At 36.6% G+C, this 12,614-nt stretch overlaps 2 protein-coding genes across 12 annotated transcripts in view; one reads left to right on the top strand and one right to left on the bottom strand.

Annotated features, from left to right (window-relative positions):
• The window catches only part of CRYZL1 (crystallin zeta like 1), a 29,620-nt gene extending 18,367 nt beyond the window's left edge, over positions 1 to 11,253 (bottom strand). The window contains exons 1-6 of one of the 3 annotated variants that reach the window (XR_010068080.1): positions 10,818 to 11,252; positions 9,468 to 9,536; positions 6,244 to 6,321; positions 4,898 to 4,970; positions 3,488 to 3,532; positions 431 to 499 (exon numbers count right to left, since the gene is read on the bottom strand). Coding sequence is in view for 2 of the 3 variants with exons in the window: in XM_063305405.1 (XP_063161475.1) it covers positions 431 to 499; positions 3,488 to 3,532; positions 4,898 to 4,970; positions 6,244 to 6,321; positions 9,468 to 9,530 (328 nt within the window). In the remaining variant the exon portion in view is untranslated. Of the gene's footprint in view, positions 1 to 430; positions 500 to 3,487; positions 3,533 to 4,897; positions 4,971 to 6,243; positions 6,322 to 9,467; positions 9,537 to 10,817 lie in introns of all 3 variants that reach the window. The other 2 variants (XM_063305405.1, XM_063305404.1) reach the window with 2 other exon arrangements.
• A 213-nt stretch (positions 11,254 to 11,466) lies between these two features.
• The window catches only part of ITSN1 (intersectin 1), a 126,295-nt gene continuing 125,147 nt past the window's right edge, over positions 11,467 to 12,614 (top strand). For 3 of the 9 annotated variants that reach the window (XM_063305396.1, XM_063305395.1, XM_063305397.1), the window contains exon 1: positions 11,469 to 11,700. The gene's annotated coding sequence lies outside the window, so the exon portion shown is untranslated. Of the gene's footprint in view, positions 11,707 to 12,614 lie in introns of all 9 variants that reach the window. The other 6 variants (XM_063305393.1, XM_063305391.1, XM_063305392.1 and 3 more) reach the window with 5 other exon arrangements.

Raw genomic sequence — 12,614 nt, 5'->3', positions numbered from 1 at the left:
TTTGGGAGGGCAGGGGGGAGATTTGACTATTTTCCTTCTATTAGTTAGTAAATGCCTCCAAAAGAAAACAAGGACACCTTAGAATAACAGATGAAAAAAAAATGTAGACTTCAAACCAAGGATGAAAGCTGCTTTCAGAAGTGCTTGCTTTTACACTTTCAGGGTTAGTCAGGAGGAGGAATGAGTGAAGCAATAAGAGAAGTTTACAAGAAACAGATGAGTCAGTTTTTGTAGTTTCTGTTTGAAGAGAATAGTAACTACTACTGCCATTATTTAGAGAAAGTCAAATGATAAAGCTTCAATCTAAGAGAGAAAACTTTTAATGACAGTTAAGCCGGTTTCATTATTTACAAACTGAACAAGTTTTGATTACTTTAGGCAGTTATATTTAAAAAATATTAATTTATTACTATGCTTTCTATCTACATACCTAAATAATGCTCATTAACTAGAATCTCTTCACACAGCCCAGATTCTTCTGAGTCCAATGGCAAAATTCCTATGAAAACAGGATATATTCCCTCCAGTTCAAGACAAGAGTACAATCCGTTGAACAACATCCAAGTACAATCATTGATCTGCACGCATCTTTGAATTCCATATAATGCACCTGAAAGTGATATAGCTGGGAACATTAGTGTGATTTGTCTAACTATCCCTGTTGTAGTCATATAGAATGGATTCAAAATAATAATCTCTGAATCAAAAATTCTCCCTTCCTGTGCTCTTTCTTGAATAATCATGTTCTGTAAAATAACACATTAAAATAAACATGAAGGATCTAATTAAAACACACCCTTATAAAATGGTTGCTATGGGAGGGGGGTGCTTCTGTGGTAATAAAATAGCTGCTACAGGGATGTGAGCCAATCATAATCCCAAATGCACAAAGGCAAACTGATGAGATTGTTGTCTCCATTCCTTCTGTCTCTCCAGGATTTTCTCTATCACTCCTTTCCCTTTACTTTTTTTAGGGGCAAGTGAGCCCACTTCCAAACAAATCATCAGACTGCAGTCACCAACTATTTTTAAGAATGCCTACATGGATCCAACAGGGATTTGCAGTGTGCCAGCTTTCATTTAAACTGAAATAATTTAAAGTAGATTCCACACAGTGTCCACAAGAACATTAGCAGCCATGGGCACCAAGTTGCTCATCTCTGGTTTAAGGTATGATGAGACTACTAGTCTGCAGTGATCTCCTAATGATATTTGAGTAAGGATGTAAGAAAGGTCCAGATCAGATACTATGCGGCTTCTTTCCAAGTTTCTCCGTTGTATACACACATCTACATGCTGACTTTGAAACTTCAAGGTTTTGCAAGACTAGTTTAGGGCCTTTTCTTAGACTTGTCTTGCTTCTCCCTCATTAAAGATTGCTATATTTTAAAAAAAGTATTTTTATACAATTTGCTTCAATCTCATGGGCACACATTATTTTAATTAATTTTTCTCTTAATTTTTTTTCTAATCTCTTAGGGAATGAATATTCAGTGAAAACAGATTCCTAATACAGTTAGATGCAAATGACAAGTTATAATAAAATGATAGTGACAATCTTTTATTTCTTTCTTTCCCTTTAGACAAGCGATTTGGTTTTTGAGATTTCTTCCAATATAGAGAGGTTAAATATTTTTATCCCTTGTCAGCATTTTATTGGGAAACTCTAGCCTTCCCACATAATTACAGGAATTAATAGGAGCTTAAAAAAATACAGCTGCATAGAAAGTGGGTGATTATCAATAAAGCTAAGGCTGGGGAGGAAAGTAACAAAATTTCTCTTCTGCGCTCGGATTATCATAAAAATCAAATAACTCAAGTATAAAAAAACCATAATGGGTATTTGCTGTTAGGATTGAATATGCTGGTTAAAGCACTGAGGAACTATGTCTTATTGAAGACTCAGCACAGTTGCTTTAAGGGCCTCCTTATGTGATCTGAACAGGCATGTGTATGCTTAGGAAATGCATCTGTTGGAGTTGTTGCCAGTGAAGTGTTTTCTGTGCACACCCACGTATGATGAAATTATATCCAAAGGTGCTCAAAGTTACCATGCCAAACTTTTGAACTAATGCAGCAGCTTGATGCTAGAAGCAGTAGGTTCACAGGAGTATCTTATAGAGTGCACTTCCAAATGGTTCACACATGCGTTAGCTATTATTTTTAGCGTGTGTCACAACTCCCATGCTGAAAGAAAACATTCTATGGGAAGCCAATTTATATTTGACAGAAGTGACTTCCAAGTTCTAAATTAAATCTTCATAACCATCATGGAAGAAATAATGTTCTTTGGTCTATGATACATTAAACAGCATCTCTGAAATAAAATTCAACATCTTGAGAATCCTAGTTTTTCATACAGACCCCTATAGAATGAATAAGTGACAGAGTTCATGGACCTTTGGAAGTCTTCAACTACTTCGATAAACTTTTTATCTTTGAGAAGTGTCTGGAAAAGGTAAGGACAACATATTTTTCTTTGAGAGCTGCATTTCCCTGGAAGGAATATACCAGGACTTCATGAAGAGCCATATCACCATACTTGTTCTCTGTCTAAAGATCACCACAATCCTACACTGTTTCTCATTCAGGTATGAATCTTAACAGAAACAGTGCAGGGTGGCAATTATCTTATCACTTTCACCATTTCACTTAGCCTCAGTCTCATACACATCATCCTTCATAATGCTTCATTTTTCTCTTAGCATTCATGATACATTCACACACAGGTATAGGGAGACTTGGAAAGTGGGAGTCCAGTGAGGCCCACACTTTCCAAATTACTCCATTTATTCAGGAAGGAATGCAGCTACATTCTTTCTAACAGGAAATTAAATTCAAGTACTGCACAGCCATAACATAAAAAACCATGTATGTCACACTGGGACATTACAACAGCTGAGAGGAAGGAGGAAGGAAAAGGTGCAGGGAAGATTGGGGGATAGGTGGCCAATGGGATATGTCATGCTGGCAGCTGCTGAGGAGAGGATCGCAGAGAGGGGCAAGGTGTCTTGCCCAATGCATTCTGTCCAGATTCTTTTTTGTCTAAAATCCAGAACAACCAAGATGTTCTAGGTTTTGTTTCTGGAAAACTATAGCTGAACCAAAAGAGTATGGCAGAACTTCTGGAATGTGATGGTTTATTCTGGAAATAAAATAAACAAAACAATAGTTTTGTTTCATGCACACTCTTACTGAGATATAATGGTCTTAGTCTTGAGAAGATCACTAGTACACAGCCTCTCCTACCCACAGTGTTACTGGGAAGCTTAAGAATGGTTCCTTCAAGGAAGATTAGAAAAAATTCTGTCAATATACTCATTAAATATTAATCATCCAAAAGGATTAAAGTTTTCATAAAAGAGATTATATTTTTCAATCTCAACAATGTTAAGTGATGGGCTATCTGAAAGTAAATAACAGATTTTTTTTATAAAATACTTAAGTTTTTACAATTTAAAAGTTTTAGCTGATTACATAAACTTACCCACTACCTCATCTTGAGGCTTAAAGGAAGACACTTTATTTCCAACTGGAAGAAAGGAAAAAAAGGAACAATAATACAAACAAAAGAACTATGGCACTTAAAATAATGTAACTGTTAATAATAATTTATAATAAATTCTTCTAATACAATTCCTGATCCACAATGTGATAATTATAGTCAGTTTTAAGAATTATCAAGAAGAAAGGGCAAGAAAGAAAAATATTGTCTCTGAAATGGAATTTAATAATTGACTTTCCCAGAAGACTGAAAAGGAAAGCAAGTCTGGATATTACATTCCCAAGAATAAAACAGAAATGTATGATGGAAAAAAAAACTTTTAAATTTACTGTTCAATTTACATATGGGTTCAAAACAATCAAACCTACAGATCAATCAACAATCTGCAAACAATAAACAAATTTATAGTTAAATCAGAATAATGTATCTTGGTTTAAATTGGATGTATCTGCATCCAACTTCATTTTCTAGATGCAAATGTTGAAAAAGAAAATCCACTATTTGAACATTGATTTACTACAGTTTTATGTTGTTTGTCTGGGATTACAAAAACTACCAGAATACAGTTCATGATTACTGATCTGACTTGCTAGTCAAAAGTCTGGCAGTCCAGACTAGTGTCCTAAGGAGTTAAGGAAAATGAATAGTCACATTAAAAAACAAATGTCTTCCGAACCTCCACCAGTCTCAACCATTTCAATCTATGTATTTATACAGACAAACTAGTTTGTAAATATAGAAAGTAGAATTGGAATTTCTACTGGAAAATATCCCATGAATTATTGGCCTGTACCTTAAACAGTAATTGGCACAAATATTTTAAATAAAACTTCCAATCAAACTCCCCCAACCTCATATATAGGCTAAGTTTATCTATCATGGTTAACTATCACATGGCTTCTTTGGTTTTGGCCTAATATGCTGTATAAACCCTGTTATTGTCATTTATAAACCATAGTTTATGTTTGTATGATTGTGGCAAATATTGTCTCCACTGCAGCATTGATGCAAATTTTAATATGGGACAAATAAAAAAATGCATTTTAGGATGCTCCCAAGTAAAATTGATCCTGCATTTTAATCCTGATGAACTAGTTATTAAGAATCAAGAATAATCTGGTAAAAGCAAAACACCCCTCAGCTGGCTTCTATTTCTTTATTATATTAGAGCTGTGGTAGGAATCTGTAGTCCTTTAAATACTGCAGAATAGCAACTCCTAGTAGCCTGGGACTTCTAGTTCAGCAGCATCTGGAGTGTTGCAGGTTCTCTGTCTGGTTACTAGAGTGTAACAGAATCTATAAGAGGATCACTAAATGTAGGAACTAATAGTTTTAATATGACATGAACATTTCAATATTTTATATAAATATTTTGCGAATTAGTATACTTACTTTCCAACACAACACCAGCAATTTCCCTTCCAACAGGTAAAAAGTTCTTCTCTTTTTTTATTTCTGACAAAAGCTAATTACATTAATAGTTAGAATGTCTATGGTCAAGATTAATACATCTGTACAGAGAACAGTAAAATGCTAATATGGACTCCTGCTACTAACAGCAATGAGTCACTAATTATCTGGAAAAAGAATAATTGATTCTAAGGCTGCAATAGAATGTTTTTTTTTTCCTGAAAGTAAATGTTGAACATGAAGAAGTATTTCTAAGTTATGCACTTAACAGTAAATATAGCATTCTTGAAACTATAAACTTGGTGTAGAAGTTTAGTTTTCATAATGATTACATTCCAAAAACATTTTAAACTTGAAAGTTTGACTAAAAGTATGCAATACATACACATTTTTAATTTTGTTGTGTTTAAAAGAAAGCTAGATAAGCTTAGGACACAAGTAGTTTATTTTTAATTATAAAATTTCTATCCTGTATTTTAATTATTAAAAACAATCTCAAAACATAAAATGTAATATATGGCCTTTTATGCTGAACATATACTTTCAAATGCATAATCTTATAAATTGTAGCTCTGCTTCTAGAGACATATCACCAATTGACTTAACAGGACAAGAAAAAGCACCCAAAAGAGTGTTTAATTTAAGTGGAGTCAGGCAGCTTTCACTTAATCTTCTATTAGTGCCAAAGTATGCCTAATGGTAGTCATGTAAAAGTCATCTGAAATAACACACAGTATATGTGGTAAGTGAATCAGTTATCATTTGTATAATAGACCACTGCAAAGATCTTGCCCATTTTGTAGGGGTTCTTCACATCAACAGTAAACCTTCTTGGGCGTCAAATGAAAGCTCTGCACACAATTTAGACAATTCCCTTGGTAAGCTGCGCTATCCATTAAGATAATTATGTTGAAAAGACTTATGGGAAACATTGTTCCATGCAGCTTGCAATTGACTATTATGACATAAAAGCTAATCATTTGGGCCTTAGGATACTATTTTTCTTCATTACGGTTACCATTTTATATATTTCAGAAAGTAAAAAGGAACTCAGACCAATTTATCTAGGAGTAAAAATGTGAGGGATGAAAATAATCATATGCATATAAGTAATCTTATGCTGCAAGCTAAACAGCAAACTCACTCAACAACTCAAGACTTCCTGAGAAACATGTCTAGAATTGTGTTGTGATTCACATATGAATCTATATAATACAGATAAGATGGTCAAGATAATAAACTTTTTGCATGAATTTGAATTTACTGAGAGTTTATTCACAGAATAAATTAATATTCATTTGATAAATTTATAGAAAATATATAAATACCTTTTTATCAATCCAGCTAAGAGCACAGGCTTTAACATGCACTTTCACATAGTTGTCACTCACAACAGGAAGGGTATCCTAAGGTGAATTGATAGTATAGGTACAATTTCTAATATACGTTTAAAAAGCAAATCCAGCAGTTTGACTAAGAAATAAATAACAGTCAAGAACATATTTCAAACAAGCTATATTGGCACATCAGGACAATCAAAGACACCAGCTGAAAGTTCCTTTGACATTTTGATCCTGTGCAACTGAAAACTTATACTGCTGAAGCAATATTATGTTTAAAACACAGCTTGTATTTCAAGCAGTATTAGTAGCTGCAATGAAAATAGAAATTCAGAATTACATTATATGCAAATATGTGTGACAAATTCTAGCAGAATATTGTGTTGAAAAAAGCAAATTTGGGAGGGAAATACTAACTGGAGCAGAGGGGCAATAGCAGGCAGGGATGCTTAACCTGCTCCAATCTGCCACTTCTTTATTTTATTTTATAACCTGTAAACCACTTTTCTCCATGTGTAGAAAACACACTAGTGAGAATAATATAATTCTGAAACAGCGAAGTAGAGAATTGAATGATGGTGTTGTTATAAACTGCCCAGAGGCCTCCGACCGGAGGAGATGGGCAGGGATAAATTAGATAAATAAATTAAATTAAATAAATAAAAAGGGAAATAGAAAAATGGAAAACCTCTCACTTTTACCACTTCCATCTGCTTTTCCACAGTTAACTGTAGCACATATTTCCCAGAAAAATTTAGTCCTCCCTCAAAAAAAAGTTGGCAATCTGCAAATCTTCTAATGATATACATATATTCTATTACACTGTACCATAAAATGTTACAAGAAAAGCAAAACTAAAAGAAATAATTCAATGTATTTAAAATCTCTTTCATAATTATTGCCAACAATAATTACCACTGAACAGTCTTTGGACACCATTTATGAAGGTGCTATGTTCATAAATCTGGTTGAACTGCAGTAGATTCAGCACAGTAACATGTCATCTATATCTACTATGAAGAGGGGTTAGATCAATTTATGTTGAAATATTTTAGTTTAATGAGTTTAGGAAATCGCTCCACTCCTTTTTTTAAATAGTACTGTGGCTGTATTCTGCACAGATTTAAAATTATGCCAAAGATAATGAATTGTGACTTTAATATTACTAAGCAATTCCTGCAAAAATGCAGTGTTGACTTCCTTGAATTCATGTGGTTACACTGTTTCCTCACTATTTCAGATCATTTGTTTTTTCAAAATGGAAGCGACAAGTTTTGCTAACAGATACGCTACTTTTCCTGTGCTGTGAAGAAAATAACTGCTGACCTTAAATGTTTCTACTTTAAAATTACAAATTATTACATAACTTTAAGTGCATTACGTCTAGGCTTGGTTCTTAATTAATAGCTAAACCATGGTTTGACTGCTCAGACTGTGCTTCATGCTTTCATGTTTCTTCTTACAGTAATATAGTTCTATTCCTTCTCCTGAGTTCAATCAACCCAGTATGCCATTACATCTATTTTAACTAACCATGGTTTACAAAATTATCCAGAAAATTAATTTGGAAATATGTTCCTATTAATTTTGATTCTGCTTGTCTGCTTCCTTTTAGGAAATAAAGACCTCTTGACTGGAATTACGTTTCTTAAAATAAATGGGACTTAAACATATATCTTACAGATCACAAACGTAGGTAACAATAACACGATATAACACACATAATAAACAGGCCTGTCATCATGCTTAACCTACTTTGCTATTAACAAAGCACAAATTCTACAGCCTACAATTACATACTTAGCTATGGCAAGAATTATTCTAGGAGCCTCATCCACCAAAAAAAGCTGAATGAACAATTCTGTTTGTCCAGGAAAGAGCCTAAAAAGAGGTATTAGTAACCTATTTCTAATAACTCAGTCAAAATTACAATAAAGTAAAACACGAGTCTGTGATTTGATACTCCTGTCCTCATAAGGGCAAAATGTTTCTGCATAGAGGATTTTTTGAAATTTATCCTCTAGCACAGCTGATGACAAGATATCAAACTCAGTAGTATGAAAGTCCTATTAAATTTATTATTTGTAGGTTGGTCAAAGTATATGTTGTCATAAATAATAAAACTTAACATAACCCACTTGTATTCTGTATGAAAGCTTACTGTATTCAGTTTGTAATTCTGCACTGAGATTTCTTTGAGAATTATGTAACCTGTTCTTGTCCCAAGCTCATCAGCAGCTCAGGTAAAAATCCATTTTTTTGTGATTTGTCATCTATTTGCTGTTTCCAGGAAGAATATTCGTCTGTCAGAATAAGATGCATCAGAACTTGAGCTTGAAAATTAATGTTTAGTTGATATTTAAGCACACATAGCCACACACTATTGTTTCAATTTTATGAACTCTACCTCCAATATTTCCAATACTGGAAATATGTTGCACTTAGCTTAGAAAGTTGGTTTGTAGTTTGTCTAGTTTGTAATAGTTGATGCTGGGTTTAGCTGGGCTCTGTATGAGTTTCAATGCAACTGGTACAATTGTTGCTGAACTCCTCTCAGCATTCAAAGCAACCTAGGCAGTGTGAGCATGTCACTTCCCCAAATATTGCAGCACAAAGCCCAGATACTTAAAACATGGAACATACTGTATGCTCCTTGAGGCTCAAAGTCAATTTTTAAAGCAAAATGCATGACCTTCATTTTCTCATAGTTAATTTGTAATGAGTGTTCCTTACAGAAATGGGTCAGTGTTCCCATATGACCTACTGGTATCTGCAATAACAACTATTGCACTATTATCATATATATAAAGCAGTATAGATATACTGTATGTCTGTATCCCAGTTTTGAGGAAAAAACCCACCACTACACTGCTGTAAAACTTGAATAATAATGGGTCTAAGATATGCCCTTATTTAACCCTTTACTGGTTGGTGCTGCATTGGAGAGAAGGCTGCTATGTATATCTCACTCTCAGGCTGGTATTCTTGTGAAGTGCATATAGCAGGGTGAGTAACTGCCTATTGATTTGAGATGCCTTAAGCTTATGCTAAAGAATTTCACTACAGATAGAATCAAAGGCCTGCTTAAGATCAAACAGAGCAAAAAACTTGATTTAGGTGGCTAGATATACTGTTCAATTAGGTGGGAAAGTATCAGTCCCTGATCAAATTTAGAAGTCTGAACAGTTATGTAAGATTGCAATGTAACTCACCTTTTCCAGAAAGATGAAATCTCTTCCTTCTTCAGAATTCTGCTGCCAATATAAGCCCTTCATACTGATCTTTAAAATTCAGAGAAGAAAATAAAGTATCTATTGCTATAAACCTCAGATGTTAGAAGATTCTGTCCCTTTTCTGGCATTTAGTGGTTGCCTGGATTTTTCCAGGTCAGTTATAGTAGCCCTAAACAAACTTAAAAGAACTTCTAAACTTTTACCAAAAAAGATTTTAGATGTTAACCTACAAATTACATATGAAGGTAAAAGAATATGGTATTTCTGTATTCAGAAACTTCCCATTCAAAAACTAATGCCATATTATGAGACATAGATTGGGTTGTATAACATGTGTTAAAATATGGTTGTTTGTTTGTCACAACAATCTGTATGTCATCTACTCATTGGACTCTAGTTTGTGATACCCTGTTACAAAAATCCAGCTAATATGATTAGCTTATGATTCAATGTACTGCACAACACACCCAACAGTCATTTTATGTTTCACTGGTGTGCAAATCCAAACAATTTGGTTCATTCAGTAAACTATTGATCAATTAACTATGCATCAGTATTATTGCTTTTAAAATGGCAATTGTCAACAACATAACAGACCTTCAGTGCATTTTCTTCACATATTTTTCTTCTTTAGTAAAAGAAGTAAATGTTTTGCTTTACGAATCTGTAAAATCTGTTCAGCACATTAAAAAAAATTGTGGGTTCAGGGGATCCCACAACTCACAAATTGGCTTAAGTAAATCACAGTTACATTATTCACAGATTAACATGTGTAAATGCAGCCTTCGTTTACTTCATTGGGGCCAATGAGGATTAAGTATTTTTGATTTATGTATTTAGATCTGGGGTTACCGTACAAATCCACCATTCAGCATCTGAATTTATACATCACTTTTTGATTTAACCCTGAATCAAATAGGTCACATTAAGTCATGGTTTACAAACCACAACACCTGAATTCACACAATATACTATAGCAAACCTAAGCCATCATACCATGTTGTAAGCTAAAGGTAAATCATCTACGTTACAGCTTAGCATAGTATGTGAATCCAGCTACCAAAAATGATTTTTCATCTAATTTTTCAGACAGGACCGATGTGTGTAAAATATTTTAGCTTATCTGTTATTATGCGATAGTTAAAGGTTCAGGTTCAAGAGACTGAAATGAACCATGTAGGGCTACTGCAGAGCTAGGAACATCAAGGAGGCGACGGATGAGAGAGACTAGGGTTGCACCGCTACACTCACTCCCCGCCTTTCACACGTCTAGTGCCCCGTCACCCACGCGAGAAAAAAAGTCCGCGACTCCCCCGCCAAGCCCATTACCTCTTTGAGGCCCCTCTTTTATTCTCGCGGGAGCGTAAACGTCGATCACTAAATTCTACAAATAAGGGTTCCCTGAAAGGCAACTGTTGATTGGCTAACCCAGCCGTCACTCGAAGTAGAGGCGGGACGTTACGGCAAGAATCCTCCATTCAGACATGTCTAAGCGTTTCACGACTTTGAGTTTCTGAATTAAAATGACTACATTTCCCAGTACTCTGTGCAACGCGAATCATCTGGTTCCAGTCCTCTCCAATTGCTGAAGGGTGGAAAAGCCGGAGTAGGCATGTGAAAATCAGAGTGCTTTGGTTTGAATAGTATTCGAGATTATTTGTGTTTTTTCTGAGGGAAAAATGAGAAGTTCTAATGACCTTCCTGTCGCTGGAACCTCAGCCCTATACTTTTTCCTTGGATCGTTTCCACACTAACTTCTTTTAATTTTCGTCCGTTTTGTAACCATAACGAAACGTGCAAACTCAAGTCCTTCAGGCATCGTATAAATCAGCGCTTACAGGGATCAATTGGGTAGCATTTCCGCCTTTCCAACTGGTGGAAGGGCGCGTCCGTCATCGGGAGAGGGGTGGGATCGCTGCGTGAACGATGGCTCGGTTGGCTGCCTCGGGATTGGTCTCTCTCTGCGTTGCGCAGGAATATAGCGGGTGTGTGAGAAGAAGCCGGGAAGGCAGGTCTTTCCCTTCCCCCTTCCCCCTCCCCGAGACGGCGGCGATTCTAAAGAGGCGGCGGCGGTTAAAGCAGCAACGGCAGCAGGAGCGGTAGCGGGCGGGAATGGCGTGTTTCGCGGAGGCAGTGGCCTTTGCTGCCCAGCCGTCTCTCCTCCGTCCTGGCCGAGGGTGTGAAGAGGACACCCGAGACCGATAGATATGAGGTAACGGTAGGTAGTGGAGGGGAGTTGGGCTGTGGGAAGGGGCTTAATTGGCGGGGAGAGCGCAGGGGTCAGTCGGGGGAAGTGAGCGCAGGCGCCTTGAGGAGGACACCCAACCCCTTCCCCAACGCACACACGGCCAGCTTTTCTAGCGCTCTTTCCCACGGCTGCGTGGTAGGGGCCGCAGACGTTTTCACCTTCTACCGCCAGCCCTATTATGTTTCCCCGGCGCTGCTTCTGCCCGGCCGTATCGTTTCTCGTCTGCTTCCAGACTCGCCCCCTATCTTGTCCTCTTTCCCGTTGCCCCGAGCCTACTCTTCATCACATCAGCCTATTCTTGGCTCGCGGGATCCTGATCCATGGACAGTGACCCCTATCGCGCATTGAGAGTTCTTTGCTGGTTGCCGTGATTGCTTTTTTTTATAGCTAGGGACGAGGGAGGGTGCGGGTCTTCTTTGAACCTTTTTTGACTCATTAGTGCGGAGGTGGCGGAATAGATGCAAGGAGTGGAACGAAGGGTGTGCTGTAAAGTCGGGCCCTGCTCTCTGTGTATGGCTTGTGGCCAGTTCGGACAGGCGAGTGCCCTGCCTTGTCTAAGAAACGTTGTCAACGCCTCTGTTGCGTGGCTTTCTGAACCAGCTTGTTTGTATCGCTTTTGATAAACTCTCTGGAAGATTATATAGTAACAATCTGATCTACAACACAAATAACTGGATAAGTCTCCCAGACTAAATTCTGGATAATCCAGGAAATGCTGTCCCTGGCAGCCATGGCTCACTGAGAGGAATCTCATTACATTAGGCTCTGTGACATTTTCTGGCAAAACAAATAACAGTAAAAAGTCTAGATCTTTGCATCTGCTTGGCATTGCACTGTCTGGTACTATCCCTTTGCCTCCAACCTGTGTACAAGAAAGT

The sequence above is a fragment of the Candoia aspera genome, chromosome 5 (genome assembly GCF_035149785.1).
Source record: "Candoia aspera isolate rCanAsp1 chromosome 5, rCanAsp1.hap2, whole genome shotgun sequence".
Classification (NCBI taxonomy): Eukaryota; Metazoa; Chordata; class Lepidosauria; order Squamata; family Boidae; genus Candoia; species Candoia aspera.
The sequence above is the reverse complement of the archived record's forward strand: the minus strand, read 5'-3'. Positions and strand labels throughout refer to the sequence as shown.